Source organism: Cricetulus griseus, chromosome 2 (genome assembly GCF_003668045.3).
Source record: "Cricetulus griseus strain 17A/GY chromosome 2, alternate assembly CriGri-PICRH-1.0, whole genome shotgun sequence".
Lineage (NCBI taxonomy): Eukaryota > Metazoa > Chordata > Mammalia > Rodentia > Cricetidae > Cricetulus > Cricetulus griseus.
In genome coordinates, this window is record NC_048595.1 from 434,991,278 (window position 1) to 435,014,552 (window position 23,275).

The 23,275-nt window shown below is 42.8% G+C and overlaps 1 protein-coding gene across 1 annotated transcript in view; it reads left to right on the top strand.

Moving 5' to 3' along the window:
* Col4a3 (collagen type IV alpha 3 chain) overlaps positions 1 to 23,275 on the top strand; it is a 117,692-nt gene that overhangs the window by 33,951 nt on the left and 60,466 nt on the right. The window contains exons 2-4 of the mRNA XM_035438850.1: positions 17,198 to 17,254; positions 18,940 to 19,029; positions 22,852 to 22,896. Coding sequence (XP_035294741.1) covers positions 17,198 to 17,254; positions 18,940 to 19,029; positions 22,852 to 22,896 — 192 coding nt within the window. The remainder of the gene's footprint in view (positions 1 to 17,197; positions 17,255 to 18,939; positions 19,030 to 22,851; positions 22,897 to 23,275) is intronic.

A 23,275-nucleotide genomic window follows, 5' to 3' on the forward strand; every position in this document is an offset into this window, starting at 1 on the left:
TTGTAGGCTGAGTCACTGTGTCACTTCTTTCAATACCTATCCTGTTAGGAAGCTTAACAACAGTCTTCATTTATTTTTTTAGTTTTGATTGACATATCATAATTTCAAGATGTAGATCACTCTCAGCTCAGGGGCAATGTAAAACCAGACAGGTAGATCAAATGTCCCCAGAAGATGACAGTTAGCAAGTCCTGCTCAAACCCATGTGTTAGAGATGTAAATTCTTGTTTCTACATTTTTTGTTGATAAAAGGCATGGGAAAATATATGGGGAGTCCCAAGGTAATCCTGGTTCTGATTGCAAATTAGGAGCAACCGGGAATTTCTAGAAAGAACTTAACTATACTGTAGGCCAGTGATTCTCAACATGTGGGTCATGACCTCTTGGGGGGCTTGAATGACCCTTTCACAGGGGTCACATATCAGATATGCTGTATAACAGATATTTGCATCATAATTCCTAACTGTAGCAAAATTACAGTTATGAAGTCGCAATGAAATTTTTTGGTTGGGGGTCACCACAACATGAGGAACTGTATTAAAGGGTATTAAACAGCATTAGGAAGGGTGAGAACCACTGCTGTAGGCATCCGAGGCTCAGCTCTGGAAATGTCTTGTGTAAAAACTGAGTCAGACAAATTTCAGATTCCACATGAGAAGGCTGTTATCTCATAGGCACTTTGGCACCAAATCCCAAATTAGGAATGAAAACTATTGTGAGCATCCTCAATAATGTGGTATAAGTTACCACATTTGTGTGGAGCCCCCCACACAGGCACCTTGAGACTATGCTTATGACTATGCTCCATTCTTTCCTTGCATTTGGAGACAGAAAACCTCCGTTATAGCTCTTGGAGCTTCTGAAAACCCAAGCAGAATGTGGCTGCAAGAATATCAGACATCCCATTAACATTCCAGTTTTAGGAGAGAGTTTCTCTTCAACGTGGGTGTTGTCACTGTTATCTTCTCTGATTCATGTTGACTCAGACATTTTGAAGTATGTTGTGTTTTCATGGCTTCAGTATCTTATCTTTCCTACTTCCTGTTCTAAACACAAATCACCAAGAATATGGCTCAAGCCATGCTTTTAAAAAATTATTGCATTTATTCATGCATGTATGTGTGTGCACCTGTGAATACACACGTGCCATGGCAAACATGAGAAGCTCAAATTCAACTTGCAGGAGCAGGTTTTCTCCTTCTATGGTGTAGGTCATTGGAATTGAAGTTAAGTTGCCAGACTTGGTTTCCAACTGGGTTTCAATTCTTTAAGTACCTGCCTGTAATGAGGCATAGCCTCTGGCATTGGAAAGTGAAAAGCATTTCTAGATTTATGAGTCTAGACCTCGAGACTTACTACCCAGCCCTTTGAAATATGGTCAGCTAGATATGTCTACCTCCTTCTCATTGGTTTTGTGTCCCATATTCTGAAGAGACTTCTAAACTCCTGGCCTTCTGGGGCCTGGGTGTCTAGCCTAAGAACACTCCTCTTATCAAATATTTCCCTGAGAGCCACCAAAGGCAGTATTTACCAGTCCCTCAAGAATGAAAAGTGTCGCTGAGAACATTCTCAGTCTGGCTCATTCTTGACTGTCTGACACTTGTATTGGATGTTTTTTGTTTAGTTGGTTGAGGATGGAAGAGCGAATGAGAAATTAACCCTAGCATGTGCACTCTATCTTACACTTCCATGGACCTGTCAATGTCCTATGACTCTTTCATTATGCTATGTCCTTCCTCACACAATGTCAGGTATTAGTGGTAATAGAGTAGCTGACACTCAAAGCAATGAAAACAATTCAAGAAACTATACTAACATCCATTATGGAATTCAACAAACTCCCATTCTCAGACCTACCCTGTGATGGAACATGCCCATTTCTTCAGAGATGAAATATAGAGGCCTTAAAAGTTAAGCCTACCAGTATGGGTTTTTGCCTACACCATCATACAGCGGCGTCAGCAAAGGAAACAGTGCATGCTCGAGGGCAGAGACACTCTCGGCACCATTGTGAGAGGAACATTCAGCCGTTAAAATATGCATTCCAACTCCCTGGCCAAGACCATTGGGACATTCCAGGACTGCATGTCAGTGCAGTCTTCAGTGCTCAGACATGCAGCAGCCCTGGTGGCTGAAGCCCAGAGTGCAGAGAGTCTCGCCATCTTACAGATCAGCTCCTGTGAGCAACTATAATGTAAAACATGCCCTAGGTCACTAACACATTCTAAAGGTTTTCTAAGTGTAACTGTGCGTGTGGAAAAATATCAGGTGAAAACATGGAATTTTTCTTCAAATATGACACTCGTGACATCTCTGCACTAAGGACATTATTTCATGTGCCTTTGTTGTTGTTTCTGTAGTGTGTCTTCCAAAACCAACAGTGAAGCAAGCTGTCTAGGTGTCTAACCTTGTGAGTCAACTACAGCAGTCAAACTGTTTTAGCGATGACAACACGATATTTTTGATATTAAGGAAAAACAAAAGAAATATGTGGAAAGTGTGAAAACGCAATCATTCCAGATAGCTCCCAGAAGATATCCCGTGCGGCATATGGCAAAGTTCAGGGACAGGAAGTTCAACTGCGTTGAGATCTATATCATGTTTTGTTTGGTTGGTTTTTCTGCCTGCTTGTGTATTTTATTGTAAAAATCAAAATCAAATTCTTTTAAATGCCCTTTTTCCAGGCTCTGTCTGTAAAGTGATTGCCATGTGAACATGAGGACTTGAGTTCAATGGCCAGAATCCATGTTAAAAAGATGGACAGGCATGGTGGCACACTCCTGTGAGCCCAGCCCTGGAGAGGTACAGACAGAAGGATCCCTGGGGCTCACTGCCTGTTGGTCTTGCTAAGTTGGTGAGGTCCTGGTTCCGTGAGAGACTTTGTCTCAGAAACTAAGGTGGAGATAAACAAAGAAAGACATTTGATGTTACCACTGGCTTTTACACACACACACACACAAACATACACACACACACACACAGACACACAGGTGCACACACACAGACACACACATGTACACATACCTAATTCCCTTTCCCTTACATATTCCAGTGAGACACCATAATGTAGCATGTCTTATCTTGGGAATTCTGTGTCCTCTGACCTACTGTTTGGATTTTCTCTGCCTTCCCTATTGACTGCTTTCTGCCTCTGACATGGCTCTTCTCTCATATCTTGCAGTTGATAATGCCCTACACTCGCTGTTGGCTTTCTTTTCGCTACTGCCAATCCTAAGGACTCTGGTCATTTCTTCCTTGACTTCCTCCACTGCTCAGAAGATTTTACCGACTTGATATCAGTAATCAGATGAGCACCAAAAAAGTCAGCCAGTCATCAAATGTCCAAAATACCCAAATGTGTGTTGTTGCAGAGCCATAGCCTCCAGCGAGGCATCTCTTTTGTGTGGTACCCTGTATAGCTGTCATCACGGAGCCCCCATCCCATTTAATTGTTTCTTCCCAGTCTACTCTCAGCACCATGAAGCACCGTCATTCTGCACCTCATCACAGTTCCATGTTTGACTGCTTTAATAATGGTTAGATGCTTTGCATAGCTAAGTAATATACACTCTTATTCATTTAGCATTATGCATTTAGCACCCCTCCTCCCATGACAAACCATTTTTCTCATAGTAAATAGTTCCAGAACTTCGTCTATCTGCATTTGTGGCCCATGGTAGCATTTGGTAAAGTCCAAGTGTTTCCCTATAATTTCTGTGTTCATCTAGGCTGGTATTTTATTAGTAGCATCTCCCTGGGATTTTCTGGACTTTTGTAGGCGACCGAAATTTGTCAACATCTCAGTTTCCATGCCTGTACTTTCGTTAGTGGATCAGAGTGGGGTAGAGTGCCTCTTGATCAATCTCCCTAGAACTGGGCAGTTTTGATTCACAGATGCCATCCATGTGGGGTGTTGGTGACAGTATCTTGATCATTTTCTGTACACAAGATTAGTTTCAAATATTAGCACCAATGCCCTGTCAATCATTCAGTAAATAGCGAATGAATGAGTAGATGGCATCATTTCTAGATTTGCTGACAAATGTAAAGTTAGAATGAAGGAAATGATAAATGTGAGGTCAGAAAGTAGGAACAGGTATGTGGGGGTGTTTTGAGAGTGAAAACGTGGATCATCATGTCATTGATTCCAGAAGATGATTTCATTAAGGGTAAAAGCCCCCTCAAGCCCCCTCAAGCCCCCTCAAGCCCCCTCAAGCCCTCTCAAGCCCCCTCAAGCCCCCTCAAGCCCCCTCAACCACAGAGAGGTTCCCCTTCCAAACAGTTCCTTGGGTTCAAAGAATATGCCATCCTTCAAATCTCACTGCCCAGCTTCTCTCTCTGAGACCACATGCATTTTCCACAATTCCTGTGTACTTGTACATAGGGCACCATTACATGTTCCTTGGCCAGCTCACAAGGTAACACCCATCCCCACCATGCTATGACCTAGGGTTTTCCTTCCAGGATTTACTCAGGTTCATGAAGTTGTGGGAGCTGAGGAGATGGTTTCCTCGTGGGAGAACAGTCCCATCTTTAGCTGGTGCTGAGAGACACTGTCAGAACCCAGAGAAGAGTGAAAGGAGACTTCCTTTGAGAAGCTGAACTCAGTGTCCTGGAAGCAGTGTAAACAAATAATTGCAGTGAATAGATGTATGTCCTAAGAGCAGTTATGCACCCCAAAAATGAGGGGGCTGGTAACTGCTTTGAGGACTTAGAGAAGGGGGTAACCTTTGAACAGCTCCCAAATGTGCAAACTTAGCCAAACAAAGAACCGAACAGTGAGAAATGGCCATGGCAGCCAAAATAGCATGTGGAAAAGCACAGGAATGTCAGCAAGCAGGCAGCATTTGTGGGTGGGAATAGCACACGGCATTTCCTGGGGAGCAGGGGCTCAAGCTGTGGGCAGTGTGGTCACCAGAACACAAAATAATGTCCTAAGTTTATGAGTGTAGACTTGGCACTGATGGCCACTCGTGATAAATAAATATGTTTAATCAAGGAAGTGGCATAATCTAAATTGGGGAGTTCATTTGGAGTCGCTCACTAATCCCAACTAGTCTGTATTCTTCAAACTAAATATATTCTCTTATTGTTTCACAAATACCACAGATAAGTAATTTTAATAATTGAGAAGTCAAGGATTTTGTCAGTGTGGTCTGGGGAACTCTTGCAAATGAATCGTACTTATTCAAGTGCAGACACCAGCCCTCCACCTGCTTGTCAGGCATGGGGTCCTGGAAGAGTAAGGCTGCCATGGCTCCAGATAGCTGGAGTAATAACGAGGCTGAGAATAAAATACCATGAAAGAGAGACATTTCTGATCCAGTGTGATGTGGACCAAAGCTGCCACACCGGCATGTTACTTAGAACAAATTATCTTGTACAAATTTTTATCTCATATCATAAGAGGCAAAGTTCAGGGAGTGGGGGATCCAGCTTGCCTAACATGCATGAAGTCCTGGGGTCCATCCCCACCATCACATCAACTGAGGGCGATGGTGCAGACATTCAATCCCAGCCCTTATTAGGTGTATCAGTCAACAGATAAACAAGTTTGAGGCCAGCCTGGGATAGGCAAACTATTTTAAGGACATTGAAAAGGTGTACACACACACACACACACACACACACACACACACACACACACACACTGTGCACATACACACACATAAATAGAATTTTTTTAGAAAGCTACTTCAAGGTTTTCTTATCCTTTATGGAGGGTTACAATAAGGATTCCTTGGCTTATGCCCAGTCCCACACCACCACTTACTTAGGTAGCATCTCCTGTCCCCTGTGTGGGAGAGAAGGTTTGGTGATGTAGCAGACAGCTTCAGGGAGCCCAGTTCAGTCACAAAAAATGGATGCATGTACCCTGGCTGCCACACAGGCCAACCTCTAGGCAGAAAAGTCAATGTGTAGATGGCTCTCCAAAATCTCCACAAACAGAAGTGTACTCATTTTCCAGGGACAAATAAAAAGATCCAGGCTCCAAAGACAATCTGGACCAGTCCTGGAATGAGAATGACGTAGGAGAAGCTGAGGCAATCTTAGCATCCTATAAGTTAAAGCCACCACCTCCTACCAGCAGTAGCTTACAGACCCCTTGGCTTTGGTATGTCTGTAGAAATTTTCCAACCTTAAACTTTCTTCACCAAATACCTTAATCATTTGGCACTTAAAAACTTTCCTCTGTTTACTCTGACTGTATGTTTTTCCTGTAAGGAAATCAAAGCTAAGTTAGTAGTTTTCCAAATGGAGAAAATTACCATCTAAGATGAACTTAGCATGTTTAGTAGTTTGAGAAAGCAGCTAATAAATTACAAGCATTTGAATGTAAAATAAAAGGCATTTTATGTATTTGAGATGAACGTTTTTGTTGTCCTGGGCTTTCTTTTCAGATGTTAATTCTGACTTTCAAAACAGCTATCCTAGATGGACTTTCTACTTTTATCTTTGTTAGCAAAGTAAACATGCATAGAGTAAAAACATAATAATAAAACACCCGTAACATGAAAGGCTGAGAAGAAAAGTCCACTCCTCCTGGCTGCCCCTTCCTGAGTTCTTCTACAGAGAGGAAACAACTTCAACTCCACACTCTGTGTCTCTGTCTCTGTCTCTCTCTGTCTCTCTCTTTGTCTCTCTCTCTCTGTCTCTCTCTCTCTGTCTCTGTGTGTGTGTCTCTGTCTCTCTCTTTGTCTTTCTCTCTGTGTCTCTCTCTCTGTCTCTCTCTGTGTGTGTCTCTCTCTGTGTCTCTCTCTGTCTGTCTGTCTGTCTGTCTCTCTGTGTGTGTCTCTGTCTCTCTCTTTCTCTCTCTCTCTGTGTGTCTCTGTCTCTGTCTCTCTCTCTTTGTCTCTCTCTCTGTCTCTCTCTCTTTGTCTCTCTCTGTCTCTGTCTCTCTGTCTCTCCCTCCCTCCCTCTTTTTCTCTTCCTCCCCGCCATCAACACTTACCTGTGTATAAGTCCTCAGAGGGAGTGAGACCAGATGAGCCTGTCTCCTTCCCTGACTGGGTGCTGGCAGCCCCTGTGTAGATCTTGTGCAGGTGACCACAGCCCCTGTGAGTTCAAGAATGAAGGAGCCATGACATGCCAGGGAGTCAGCAGTCCACATTGCTCCCCTCCCTACTTCATCTAACTATTCTGTTCCTTCTGTCCTTTTCTCCATAATGTTCCCAGAGCCATGGAGGGAGTGCTATAGATACCTTACTTATGGCGGGACATTTAGCAGCTACATATTCCCCATATTTGAGTAGTTATAAACCTCTACAGTCATGGCCAATTATTCTGACCAAAGCTGACAGCAAAACTATTCTATAGACATAAAGGCAATTTGTCATGTCCATTTAACAAAACAATAGTAGTAGTTGCCCTAGTCACAGGCTTTGGGCTAGGTTTACAGTTCCAGACATGAATTCTTTCATCCAGACTGGACATAAAATCTAACCAGAAAGCGAGTGGTTGGTCACCCCCATCCAGACTGGTTTCTGTGATACCAGTGGGCTCATCTTGCCTGGCCAGTCAGTATTATGGCACACAGGGTCAACCAGTGAGTAAGACTGGCGGTGTGATCAAACTTTTGACATTGTGGCATGATGTTTTCACCTATAAAAGTCACAATGGAGAACTGCAAAGCCAAGTTAGCAAACAAGGCTGCAAGAAAATCTCATAATATATTATGGGCTTTTATGATGTTGCACTGCAGACTGTGGGCTGGACACATCTACAGTACCCAAAGCATCTCAGGACCCTCAGGTCAACAAGCAGAATGCCACTGTTTCCCCAGCAGCTGACCAGTGCAAAAAAGGAGGCAGCTTTTGTACATAAGAAACAAACACTTTAAAAAACTAAATAGCAGTTGGGCGGTGGTGGTGCATGCCTTTAATCCCAGCACTTCGGAGGCAGACAGATCTCTGTGAGTTTGAGGCCAGACTGATCTACAAAGCCAGTTCCAGGACAACCAGAGCTGTTATACAGAGAAACCGTGTCTCTGGTGGGGGGGGGGAGATTAAATCGCATTAAAGTACTTTCTGAATGACCTAAAGAACCAGAATCCCAGGGACCCACTTCCCAGCATGGAGTTTGTATTTTCTACTGCTTGGTGAAGTTTCTTGTTAGGATTATTGGGTTGTTTGTTTGTTTGTTTTATTCTACTTGGGGGAAGTTTTTGTGTTAAGACTTATTGGATCCTAAAAAACACTGTGAGAAACATGGCAGACTTTTTTTAATAGATGCATTGGTACGCACGACGCTGTTAAATTAGCTTGCTTTCACTTCTTAAGAGAAAATCCTATAACAATAGATGACAAAGCCAGCAATGTTTCATAGGACAAGCTAGGGAAGTGGAAAGAGGCAGCGAGGGCCCATTCAGTGCCTCGCAGCCTAACCTGGGCAGGTCAGTGATTCTTTCTATAGGCCGAGGGAAGTGAGAAAGAACAACACTCCACATGCCCCATGAAGAATGGCTAAGACAGAGAAATGCAGTGACAACCGCTGGTGCAAACGTGGGGAAAGCGGACCCTTCCTCACTGCTAGTAAGCATCTAAACTTCAGCCGTAATGGAAATCAGTAGAGACGTTTCTCACAAATTAAAGCCGGAACTACTGTAAGAGCCAGCTGTATCACTCCTGGGCATAAATCCCTAAGGCTCCATGTGCTACCACACATCAACTTGCAGACCACATCTGCTGCTGCATTTCACAATACCAAGGAAATGGAAAAGATGGGTGGGTATTGAAACTGTGGGACATATACACAAAGGAATTATATTCATATATATTCATATTCATATATATACATATATATACATATATATGGAAAACTGAAATCAGGAAAATAGAGGAATCTGGAAAGCATTATATTAACCAAAGTAACAAGCTCAGAAAGAAAAAAAAATCTAATGTTTTCTCTCATACACGGGCCTAAGCTTGTAACATTCATATGTCTATGAGCGAGGGTGAGTATGGATATAGGCTATAAAACCAGAAAGGAGCTCAGGAGAAGAGAACGAGAGATCTTAAGGAAATGGGGACACCTATGGGACACGAGACGTGAAGGCAGAGAGGAGGCTATGGGTGCATGGAGGTAGAAAAGGACTGGGTGACAGAGGGCAGGGAAGAAGCGACACTGAGTCAATGAAAACAACTTTGGTTTGAAAACTCCATAGTAAAATATATGACAATTAGCAATTTTTAAAACTTAAAAAATTTTCAGTGTTTTAGGGGAAAGGGAAGCTGGGGTTGGGGTTGATAGTCACAGACATACACCTCATTGCTTGCAATTCACAAGGCAGGAAGAACATGTTTTTACCAAAAGTGTTTATTTCCAAACATGCCGGAGAACTCAGATTGCCACTTTCTTTGTCAGCGTCACTCATCTGTGTGTTTGCTGTCACTCAGGAAATCCAAAGTGGGTGGCTGGGTTCCTTGTCTAGACTAGCGCTGTCTCCCTAGGCAGGCACTGAAAGACAGGAAGAGTGCCAGCTTCGGTGGAGATGGCTGTGGGTGGGGCAGGCGGCCACTCTCCGCGTCCTTCTTCGCTGGAGGGCAAGCTGCCAAGACTCTCGGTCACTGGGTGGAGGCCATGCTGCAGAGAACAGCTGGCGGGGCCTGTCTGGCACCGCTTGGCTTGAACTTGGTCAGCTCTTCTTTTCACATACAAAAACCATTGCCTCGGGCCATTGGCTGGGCACCGAGACTGGCAGGGTCAATCATTTTAATGCAAAATCAACAGCCTTGCTCAGTAGAGTGTGAACCAGCTCAAGGTGCCAACTTCCCCTCCCACTGACCCTGGGTAGCTGGATGTGGAGTAGAGACAGGGGGGACAGGAGGTCACCTCCATATCATGAGCCGGCTGAAATGGGATGTACTGTATTCAGAGAGCAGGGGGAGGAGAATCTGAAAATTATTTTCTATTAATGGAAAATACAAAAAAAAAAGTGTGTGTAAAAAGTGTCCAAGATTTCTTAGACCTTTCAATAAACAGTAAGAATGCATGCACCTCATTAGCTCTCCTGTTGATTTACTATTTTTCTTCATGTATATGATTGTGGGGGTAAATAGCACATGTATGCGGGTGCCTGCAGAGGCCAGATGAGGGTGTTGGATCTCCTGAGGTTAGAGTTGCAAGTGGTTGTGAGCAGCATGCATTCTAACCACTGAACCACCTCTGCAGCACCAAATGTTTGCTGAGTTTAATGATGTATTAAAGAGTATGGGTGATGCTCTAATGCTACGGAAGTTGAGATGAAGACTATACAGGCCACCTGGGCAGCAGCTGAGAAGTCATTGCCACTTGTCTATCATCCGTGCAGTGTAGCGCCTGTCGTTATGAGCATCAAATATCACTGAGATTTCTAACAAGCATTGTACTAAATAAATAAAACGCTATGGTATCTGTGCCCGTGTACAAATAACAGTCAACTACTCAACCAACATATTTGGTGTCCTCTAAAAATACTGGCAACAGACACTATGATTCAGTTGTGGAATTAACTAAGGATTTTTAGTCTCATCCTTATTCTGGAAGTCCCAGCCAGTTCTCTGGCATTGGATAAACTCAGGAGGAAATGTCTGGGGGGAACATGGCTAGTTTATACTGACTGAAGATAAGGCCAGACAGTCACATGGCTGTCCTTTGGCAAACAGTCTTGTGTGGAACAGAGAGGGGAAATCCCCAGTGCCCGAGTCCTTACTGAGTATGGCCATCTGCAAGCAGCCTTTGACCAAACCCTATTGCTCTGCAAACTACTCCAAGATGGATCTTTTTTCTTGTCTTTTTTGAGATTATAACATAATGGTATCATCTCTCTTTCACTTTCCTCTCTCTGAACCCTCCCATACACCTTTCCTTGCTCTCTTACTAATTCAATGGTTGCTACATGCCACAAGACAAATCTTAATGTCTTCCGCTGCAAGTGAGACAATGGGAAAGCCTTTGGCAAATGACCCCAAACGCTAGTTAGAACTTACACAGATGACCCACAGGACATAAAGCAGGCCATGTGTACTGGGCATGTGATCACTGTGGTTCTAAATCTTTTAGATTCTCTACAGTGAATGTTTATCTTGCATTCTGAGGCCATAAAAATATTAATGCACTCATTTAGAGAGTGATTTTCCCCCAGGCAAATTATTGAATATTCAAATGTGCTAAAGCATTAACCTTGGGCAATGTTCTGATTCCAAGGGAGAGAAAAGGCAGTATTATTAAGAACTTCCTTTTCTTTGCTTCCTTGAGCTTTGGCATGGGGACCCTGAGAAGCACTTTGTTGTTGAAAAGGGAAAAATCGTAAAAGTGTTGCATGAGTCTGTTTTATTGTTTGGGGGAGGGTCTAGACCCTCCTTGCTGTATCTGGGCTGCAATAGTATCCCTCCATAGGGAATGGGCTCCCAAAGTCCATTTGTGCTCTAGGGATAAAGACTGGCTCTGCTGTTAGAGGAGCCATAGACTGTCTTGGGCTCCTAGCTCTTACCTACGTTCAGAGGGTTTGGTTTGGTCCAATGCTGTTTCCCCAACTTTATGACTGGGGTCTCCATTCTATCAGTAGGTCAGGTCCACTGTTTCTGCAGGGCTCTCCAGCCCCATCTTGGCTCCTTTGCTCAACCCTCCTCCCTCTCCACAACTGAATTTCAGTAGTATGGCTCAGTGCTTAGCTGTGGGTGTCTGTTTCTGCTTCGAACAGCAACTGGATGAAGACTCTCCTTCCTCTCCCTGGCCCGGGCTCCAATTTGGTCAGGGGTTCTGTAGGAGGCCTCACTATCCCTGGGGAGGAGTCTGGGGTGGGGGGTGGAGGGAACATGGTAGGAGGGAAGGGTGAAGGGATAGGGGGATGGATATGTAAATATGAGTAATTAAAAATAATAAAAATTTTAAAAAAGAATGCTAAAGAAACAATAAGGAAACATTTCACCTAATTTAATTTTTCAGAATGTTACTTTAGAGGATATAACTCATAATGGTTCACATCAGTAGCTGCTTTCTTCTATAAGTATACTTTTGTGTTCTTCAATATTAATATTGTAATATGAAAATGTTCAATGTTGACATAGAGCAAATTGACTTAAAATATAAACATTTTGAGCTGCCGAACGTTGGTGGCGCATGCCTTTAATCCCAGCATTTGGGAGGCAGAGGCAGGCAGATCTCTGTGAATTGGAGGTCAGCCTGGTCTAGAGAGCGAGTTCCAGGACAACCTCCAAAGCAATACAAAGAAACTCTGTCTGGAAAAAACTAAAATATAAAAAAATACACAGTTTTGTCTCTTGAAAAAAAAATGTTGCATGAGAAATAACCATCGGTAGAGTTGACTGAATGATAGCTACTGGCCACACTGATTTTCATGGGAATTAACTTCTGAATAGTAATTAATGGGGTGGATCATTAAATGGTTGTGGTCTTTCAAAAAAATAGGTCCATTGAAATGAATGTAAAATGTTTAGCCATGGCTTCTGCATCATTTAGTGGAGTGATCTAACGACTGATTGAAATGTATTTGTAAAGTTTAGATTGTGTTTAAGGGAAAAGGCCAAAATGAAAAGAATTTATATTTTGCATGCAAGATCATCTCTAGGGCCTTATTTCATGAGGTCCCACGTCAAGCTCTCTACACCATCACATGGGCCTGTGAATGGCTGTCAGAGAGCTGCCATTACTATAATGTTGAGTTCAACCAGTCAGGTGGAGTATCCACTTGTAGGCAAGTTGTTACGTAATGTATGCTGAATTGTCAGCCAGCACGATTGTGCAGATGTACAGGCAGGCCACACCCTGACTATTTGACTGATTCTGGAATAGTTCTGCTAACCCAAGCAGAAAGTGGCAGCTGTGGGCCTCACTGTGAGAGCCAAATCCACTACACAGCTGCAAGCACACAAGAATAGGGCAGATGTGTGAAGAGAGGGTACAGTGAGTCCACTCAAAATGTCTGTCCATTGAGTTGGCTCCCAGAAAGACCAGACTGTCTGTACCTTCACCCCGTGCTTGCCCATAGCATAGCAGTTTTAGGATTGCCATGAGTTCGTTATACCTACACTAATTTCTGCCTATAGCGCTTAGGGTTGTAATGGAGTAAGTTAATTAAATGTTGAGGAACAACTTGATTAAGTGTGAGTGGGTAAAAATGTATTTCTGTGAAAGCAGGATTGAAATGTTTAATAAGAATAAAATTGAAGGCCTGGAGGAGTGAGTGGCTCACTGGTAGGAACACTATCTAGAATACACAAGACTCTAGTACCATCCACGACACTGTAACAAAACAATAATGATTATTTATATAACAATTTCTGTTGTTGAAAGTTGCTTTTCCAAAAGATGTGGCTGAAAGAGTTTTTTTTTTTTAAGTTAGAGAAAACACACCAATTGAGATCTAATCTTGGGACTAGAGAGATGAAGACAATGGCTCAGTAGTTCAGATGCTTGCTGTTCTCCCAGGGCACCCAAGTTCAGCTCTCCCAGCACTGGTGTATGGGGCCTCATAACCACCTGTAACTCTAGCTTTTGAGAATGATATGTATTTTTCTGACCTCTGAAGGTACCCACACATTTGTAGCATACACACACACACACACACACACACACACACACAAACTCAAATAGAAATAACTTTTTTTGTTTTTGTTTTTCGAGACATGGTTTCTCTAGAAATATCTTTTTAAGTGATGAAATTTCTACTATAAAATCAAAAGCTTTGCTCGAGATTAAACAGCTTTTAATTTTCTACCATCATTAAGGACCTTAAATAAAACTATGGTCCTCTAATAAACAAGTACACTAAAATGACATCCATTTGGGTTTCTTAATTTTAATGCTGCAATTAGATAAAAACAATATGCTCATATGGAGGTGGCATGTCAGCCTGCATGAAATCTTCTTTTGCATTATTTAGTGTGTGTGTGTGTGTGTGTGTGTGTGTGTGTGTGTGTGTGTGTAGGTATGTAGAGAAAGAGAGGGAGAGACCAACAGAGACAGAAGAAGAAAATAAAGAGACAGAAGGAACCAGAGTGGGGGATTATATCACAGCTGCTGAGCTTAAAATTAGACATTATATAACTGTTTATTTACTGCTTTTCAACTCTCAGGAGGGATTAATGTTTTTCTAAAATTTTTTCAGCCCAAGCAACTAACAAATCATTCAGTTTGTGTCAGTTTTAACGTGTTAAACTAGCCAAAGACTCTGGCTTCACTCTTTTTCACCTCAATCATAATTGCCCAATAACAGCCACATAACTCCCATGTGTACCACGAAAAGTAAAAGACCCAGACACAGATATTGGAGTTCAAGCTTCAAGTTGGACATTAGAAAAGCAAAGCAACCAGCCACTAGCTTCTTACCTCTACCTCAAGCTGAAAGAGCTGATCCTGTTTCCATGATCTCTCAACAAGCCTCAGACTGTAGCCTCTCCTCAACGTGACTGGAGAATGAATTCCTCCTACTGACTCTTTACTCCTGTCTTTTATACCCTTCTAGTGCTGGGATTAAAGGTGTGAGCTATAATTCTCTTTTAGACTGATTCAATCTTGTGTAGATCTGGGTGGCCTTGGACTCACAGAGATCCGTCTATCTCTTAATCCTGAATCCTAGGATTAAAGGTGTGTGCCTGGTTTCTATGGCTTGTAGCTGACTTTGCTTTCTGAATCCTCAGGCAAGCTTTAATAAATCATAAATAATGTATCACCACAACCATGCTCTAAAATTCCAAGTTCAGGGTGAACCATAGCTTCCATTCAATCCGTTTAGCATTTGTTCCCAATATACAGCACAAGTAGGACATTAACATGAACAGCAGTGAGAGGTCCCTCCTCTCCTGGGACATGCGGCCATGAGGAAAAGTGTACATGAAACATGTAATTGCACAAGTTCCACAAAAGTAGAACGGAGGGAAAACGTGGTCTAGAAGAGATCAGCAAGGATGGGTTCACTCAAGCTCTGGTTAAAAGTTTCCAGTAGTGGAGGCTGAACACAACTGTTATTCAAAAATTGATGAGAGATAGATGATGATGACAGATGATAGATAGATAGATAGATAGATAGATAGATAGATAGATAGATAGATGACAGATAGAGAAATAGGTAGGTAGACAGACAGACAGATAAAATAAACAAAACAAACTGAATTAAGCCTGCCTTGTGGCCCATTTAATAGTCTCTAGTTTAGAGGATGGCCAACATGCCCCTCCCTTCCCTGGACCAGATGCTCAGGATGCAGGTGTCTGTGGCTTGTGAGACGCGGAGCTTCTGGTGATCTATGGAAGACAGTGGCTAGAGAATTCCATGCATACTCTACTTGAGGACAGTGGCTACGGAACTCCATGTATCATTATCTCAGGCTCACTCGGAGATGGGGTTCTCAACTGTGAGAAAGAAATCATTATCAACAAGAGGGCTTCATGAAACAGATTCCTGGGAGCTTGCCCCCAAGTTTCTGATTGAGTTAGTCATGGGGCAGAGATGAGATGGCACCGATGTTCAGGGAACCTGTGCTAGTAAGAGTGCAGTTAAATATATGTCTGATATGAATGTAGACAGTTAAAAATCCAGAAAGGCAACGTTGAGATAATTACATTAGGTCTTCATCATGCCAAACACCCAAGAGGAAAATAGTAAAGACCCGGTCTTATGAGAATATCAAATAACCAAACTCAGGGAGACTATCAATGCCTCAGTCAGTTATTTCCCAGTCATAAAAATCACAATGTTTATGAATGGGTTGAGGGTGGGAAGAGTGAAAATGATCACCTCTGTGAATGGCAGAAGAGCCTCCTGTCATCACCTCAGGAAATATATTCAGTTAATTATGTTTTGAGACTTTTTAAGTTACACAAATAGAACTCCCTGTTTCCTTTGTAATGTACCCACCAGCCTCCTAAACTTGTTAGGTCATCAATTAGCAATTGGTGTCATCAATTATCAATCATATTTTTATATAGAAGCAAACTAATTTGCAGTTAGTATTAACTAAAGGAAACAATAAAGGAAAAGGCTCATATATGACCATAGAATACATCATTTATGTCAAAGCACATATTAAATCTACTGCTCGTACCTATTTTCTTCTTGTTTTTCTGCAGATGGGTAGTATTTTTTAGAGTTGGTTTGTATGTCATTTCTACGGGCTGAGTTTGTAGAGGTGTCAAAGTGACTAGACTGGATAGAAGATGTAGTTTTCATTCTTTACATAAGAAAGGTCATTTTGGTATCAGCACAGTAAGTGAAGGTTTTAAAGAGACACAGGGAACATCAACACTCTTATTCCAGTGTTGAATGTTATTTCAGGGAAATCGAAGCTTGGAATTGCCTGTGGGAGTGTTATGTATTCAATCATGACATATGAAATACGGTGCACACAGGAGAGCCAGGTACAAATATGCATCAAGCCCAAACACACACACACACCACACACACACACCACACACAACACATACAACACAACACACACAACACACACATATAACACACACAACATACACACACACATACACACACACCACACATTGATACACACACACACCACACACACACCACAACACACACAACACACCTGTACCACATACACACACATACGCCACACATACACCACACACACACACCACATACACCACACACACACACACACACACACCACACACACACACACACACACACACACACACACACACACACACACACACACACACACACACACACACACACACACACACACACACACACACACACACACACACACACACACACACACACACACACACACACACACACACACACACACACACACACACACACACCACACACACACACACACACACACACACACACACACACACACACACACACACACACACACACACACACACACATGCACACACCCTTTCTACTGAACCTAAGAAGATTAGGCTACTTTCCACCTACAACAATGGTAGTTTCACGCAGTTCAACATTTTATTTTTGTGGAAAAAAGAGAGAGGGATAACTGGCTTTTCCTTTTCTGCAAATAAATTTCCTAACTTTCTAAATCCAATTTTAAAAAAATGGTGACCCTTCTATGTCATTTGACACTTCTTCTGTGGTGTTTTTTTTTTTTTCCCTATTCATTTTTATTGATGACTTGCCAGTGTCACATGCATCCTGAGTTTAAGTGTTCAAGGTTCAAAGGACATAAAACAGGTTTGCTATCCATTAATTGTCTTCTTTTGCTCTTTCCAGGGCTGTGTCTGCAAAGGCAAGGGCCAGTGCCTCTGCCTGGGGACCAAAGGGGAGAAGGTAAGAACAGAAATTAACGCTGCCTCTCCACACTGGAGATGCCTTGAGTCTGTCACACTTTGCTCTTCTGTAGCAGAGATCACCACTACATTATCGAGTCCCCTAAATCCACCTTTAAAGTAATTGTATATAAACATTAACCTTAAACAATGTCGAAAGCCTTCTAGGAAGCTTTGGCTACTCCCTTTACCATGTGTAAATACTGGCAGTTAGACTGTAACTCTCTCAGCTGAATAAGTAGCAAGTTGGCAGGGGGGAAAAAGAGCATTTTAAGAAGCCTCCCTAGCATACACTATATTTATGATGTCGCTAAACATGAGAGAAAAAATTAAAACAACTTGATTCTCTCGCTTCGATATAAACATTGAAACCCACAGATGCTGTGCCGCAGTACTGGACAAGACTGCCCCCTGGTGGCAAAATCCTGCAGCAGCACTTCAGTCAAGAAAAAAAAAAAAATTCAAAGCTCCATTGCAGAATTCAAAGAAAAAGAATGCTGTGAAATCTCATCAGTCCGCTCCATTAACTCGCAATTTATGACAATTAAGACAGGGGCAGAGCTAAAGTATTTTTGTTTGTTTACAAACCCCTTCCTCGGAGACATTAATTAATTGTTCAACAATACTGAAGGGCAACTATTAAAAAATATTTCAAAGAAAGCACATTTTAAGCTTTTTAGATAAGATAATTTACATATAAATATATACTAATTACAATAATTATTTTGCTTATAGATGCAATCTCTATAATTCGCTTGTACTAGTGTCCTCCCCCTGCCCCAGGAAGCTCTGAATGTTGCCTGTTCACATTTACTCTGGAATGCACTCCCTTTGTCCTTGAACTTGCATTCAGGCATATATTGAGTTGCAGCTGTATGCATGATGCAATTCTGAAACATGGGAAAGTAACTGAGCTGTGAGAAGGATCTAGCAAATCCACTTCTTTGTTTATTGATGTGCTTGCCTATATACCAACATAAAGTAGCAGACTTTTTATCTTTTCTGTGGCTTTATTCATTCGTTGTGTTTGCTAATTGCAACAAAACAAATTGACTAGTGGCCTTGACTGTTGAAGACTGTTCCCCGGTAGGTATTCACAGCCATGGGAAGGTTTTGTTGGCCAAACTCTATTTCACTCACCTCTGCCAGGCTCTTCCCCCATAGCATCATCCAGCTCCACCTACAAGATCATTTGGTTCACACTTTGTGGTATGCTGTCCTTGACACCTCTCCTAAGGCTTCTGTGGAAATCATTGATGGGGGAATGCATTCCTGTGCAACAAAACAGCTCTCTAGTCTGTACCTCCATGATATTCTGTTTTAAATTCTGTCATTATGAAGACCTCAAAACATGGCCCTCCACCTTACCGTCTCCACACCTTAATAAACACACTCCACTAACCTTCATTTTCTAACCATACTGTCCTTTCAGTTATTGGTCCCCTTCCCTCTAATCTCCAACCTGAGCAGTAGGGCTACCATCTGGATAAAGTCAGTCTCTACCAGGACATGAGCCTCACTCTGAAGCCGATGGGCATGTGTTACTCGATGGCAGCTTTCCCTGGAGTTGAGTGATAACTATTAACTCCTTGACCCAAGGGAAGACTGGTATAAAGAGGAGTGGTGTGGCTCAGTGTGTTGCTAGCTAACTGCAGCTTGCTTCTTGTTTCATTTTGGTTTTAACAGGGGGAGAAAGGCTATCCTGGACCTTCTGGTTTTCCTGGCCAGAAAGGATTTCCAGGTCCTGAAGGCTTTCCTGGACCACAGGGACCCAAGGTACGTCACATTGCAAACTTGGTGAATCCTCTGCCCACCTAACCATCTTCGTGCCCACCGCAAAAGGCCACCAGGGCTCTGAAAGGAATTCCCCATTTAGCCACCAGGTGGATGGAAAACAAATTCTTTGTTTCCTATCTTAGCTGAGCTTTCAGAACTGTACTCTTAGCCACCCAGACCCCATGTACTTTCCACCCATGAATCTGGCAAAGCTTGTCTTACATGGGAGGATGAGGTTTTTTCCTCCTTCACTGAAGACCTGTTCCTCTACCTGTGCCCTGACCACTGGGATTCACCGTGACCCTGGTCCAGGAGCACCTCCTTTCTGAAGGACCTTTGAACTATGCCTTTGATGTTGGCTTATTACAGTGATTCACCAATACATAAGCAGATAGGGTACGGATATATTTATTGGGGAAATATGCCTTACTTACAGTGCACCTAGCCAACCGCCAGGAAAACAGAGCAAGTCGAAGCAACAGCAAGAAGAGAGCTTTCCCACGTGTGTCCCTGTCTCCTAAGCTACACTCACCTCATCCTGTCCACGCCCTAAGAGGCATGGACAGGTTTACCTGTAGCCAGTCCCAGGAGGCGTAGTCAGGGTGACCCCTACATTAGCTCTTCTCTTTTAGTGCTGAAACATGCAAATATTTTTTCTATACTGGATGTAACTTCATCTAGTTTCTTTAGGTACCCTAAACAGAGGTTTGTCATCCTCTCCTTGTCTTTTCTGTGGCCAGGTTCTTGAAGGAATAGTTAAGTTAATCTGTCGGTCTCCTGCTCTTCTCCCCTTAGCCAGTGGCACCTTGTCTTTGGCTTCCTCTCCTGAAAACCTTCCTGCAAACCTCACAGTGACCTCCGATAGTCACCGCAAGGGGTCCTTTTGTGTCTTTACTTGACATGAACCTCTGCTTTGATTCACATGAAGTGGGTCAGGAGACATCTGTCTGCCTTTGATTTTGGAAGTCCCCTAACCCTGATTCTCTTTCTGTCTCCCCATCCACGGGTTCCTTTGTGGTGTTCTGTTGAGTATCAGGCTTCTGAGGCTATAACAGAGCCTGCTACCCATCCCACTTGTCACAGATCTTTATCCTAAAGGCTGTGACCACACAATGGGCCTTGCTTTAATAAATACCAGAGAGGATTTACTAAATTTCTCTGAAGCACTAGATCTGTTGATCTTACCTTCCTGCTGGGGATGTTAACTAGAACACTGGGGCTGTCGGGCCTACAAACTCGCCGGACTACTGGCCTCCAGCAAACGGTCAACTAATAACGGGTAAAAGATCATTGTAATTGATCTTTGTGGAGTCTTTCAAATTCCATAGTGTATTGACATATATATTAGAATAATGCATAGAACACTTAAATGATGTATCTACTCCATGCCAATTATTCCTCCCGGTATTTCATCTATTCCTCGTGTTGCCCCTGTGATGCATACAGAGAATTCAAGGAAACCTTTCTGTTTACCACCTTGCTATAAATGTGAACAGACAGACAGACAAGAACATAGGGTTCATTGAAGGTCCCCGAGGAGGCAATTTCATCCCCTGGAAGTGAAATGTCTCAATGTCCTGGCGCATGGTGGGCACATGGTGAGCACCTGCCCAGAGCTCTCTGTAATCACCTAAGATTGGGGACTCTTGCAGACACTTCCTAAAGGACTCAGGATCCACTCTCAACTCAGGCTCTAGCTCCCCTGCTCCCTAGACAATGGGGCTGCTGTCAGAGGCTCCAAGCTTCTAATCAGGGCTTGGCTTTTCTGGTGACCCGCCCCAACCAAAAAAAAAAAAAAAAAAAAAAAAAAAAAAAAAAAAAAAAACCTCTTCAAAAGATGTGACTCTTGATGTGTCAGGAGATTCTGGGGGATTTGGGAACACTATATGGAGTCAAACATTAGGTGACTAGAGACAACCCTTGTTCCCCAGTCTCTAAGGAAGAATAAAGGGTCTTGGGAGCTACAGGCCAAGCACTGAAGGTAAGGCCAGCTGTCTGTTTACCACACCTAAGACCAAAGCCATACTTCCAGTTTGCAAACCAAGCCCAATGCCCAGGAACTCTACAATTCCTATCTTGTCTAGGTCAATGTTCTCTTTCTCCTTTGCTTTTTCTGATGCTAATCTTGAATTAGCTAGGGTGGGAAGATGGCTTAGAAGGTAAAATGTGCTAGCTATACAAGCATGAGGACTTGAGTTCAGATCCCCAGCACCTCTGTAAAAGCCAGACATAGCAATGTGCATCTATATCCCCAGGGCTGAGAGCATAGGAGGGGAGACAGGGCATACGTGGATCTCATTGGCCAGCCAGCCTAACTGAATTGATAAATTCTCGATTCAGTGAGAGACTCTGTTTGAAAGCATAAGATGGAGGATGATAGAAGAAGAAAGCAAAAAATGAATCTGGCTTCCACATACATACATACATACATACATACATACATACATACATACAACAACAACCACACACACACACACACACACACTTTAAAAAACTCTGATTGGGTATTTCATTGACTGCTTTCAGGACTTGAGCTTGCATTTCATTTCATTTCACTGGTAAAAGATTTTTGATGTGTGAAGCCTGTAGGTAGATTAGCTGAGAATTCCTTTGTTATTTCGTTCTTTATACCCTCCTGTTTGCTTGCCCTTAGCACCTCTTTAGGAATACCAGTCGCCATTAGAGTTGTTAGCTCTATGGTGCTTCTCGTGGATTGCATGGTGTGCAAATGTTCCATAAAACTAACCCAGAAAACACCTGACATGTCATGAGATCTTATTTTCAAACATGTCTTGTAGACACATACAGCCCCCAAGGAGAACTTGACTGAAGGCAAACAACCAGAGAACATCAAAATCTTGCCAAAATATTTTTCAGATTTATAAGCTTCCTTTCTCAGTGCTATTTTGTGCACATGAAGATTTACAACAGGGAAATAAAACCTGCAAATCTGTCTTCTTTACTGCCCTCTGCATAACACAAAGCAGCTCCCACAGGGGAAAGACACAGCCTTGAACACGGCCTTGCACCTAGGAATTCCACCTCAGAAGGGAACGGCTGACTTTGACCTTGATGGTCCAATCTCAGAAGACTCTGTAACATCCCTTTCTCAAAAAAGAAAAGAAAAGAAAAAAAAAAAACTCTGAAACTCTCTGGAATGATTAAAAAAAAAAAAAGCATTTGGACAATGGTGGTTTCACAGCAAGTGGCTTAGTTAAAATCTTCTCCATTTAAGGATATTCACTGTGGAAGAGGGCCTCAAACCAGGATTCATTAAGCGCTGGAGGCTAAACTATCTGTGCTGCAGCCAGTCCCCACTTCATTCATTATTTCCTCCCACACATGGGGCACATTGTGTTATGAAGTGTTTCTCTTGCACAGAATCACCGGCTGCTGGTCTCCTTTGCTGCTGTGATCATGGTGTTCTTCCTTATCGGTCTTGGGCAGCTGCTAGGCTAATATGGGTCTTCCATAGGCTCATGCTCTTCCCAGGGCAGGAGAACCTCTACAGAGTCCTGTGGAGATGTGGATTCTGAATCAATATGACCAGGAAGAGGAGTGGGGCTGTTTGAGACCAAGTCTCTGGTCGTTGGTCCCTGATCCTACTTATGAGTAGCAAGGGCTTGAATGCAGCTTTGTTGGCCCATTCTGATTGGTACTTCTGATTGGAAGCAGCAAGTGATTAAGCTCTATCAACAGTGAAATAATCACAAGACCAAAACTGCTCAGCGTTCAGACAAGCCTGGGGCCGTGGATGTGTGGGTATCCTAGCACCAAATGGTTTTTGCTGTACTGACTTTTCCTTTTTCCACTTGGATCTAGGGCTCTCCAGGACTTCCAGGACTCACTGGTCCCAAAGGCATCAGGGTTAGTAGTCCCACGCATCCTTTCCAATGGTTGGTTGAACACTCTTCGTCTAATGGTAGATGTTATTCAAATATCAGAGAGGAGTAAGTACGACGTGTCTGGCTTCACAGAGGGAGTGTAAGAACAGGAAAACTAAGCCACTGGCTGAGGCCAAAATAAAGGTCACTACCTTAGAGACTGATGTGAACTGATAAGGAAACGGTTCAATAGAACTTTCTAGAGAATTGACGATGTTGTTGCTACTTGAGGTTAGGAGTAATTATGAAGTGAACTAAGTATGCCAGCCATGGCAATGCACGCCTAGCCTCCCACCACTCTGGTGGCAAGACAGGAGGATTGGGAGTTAAGGACAGCATGAGCTACATAGCAAGATTAAGGG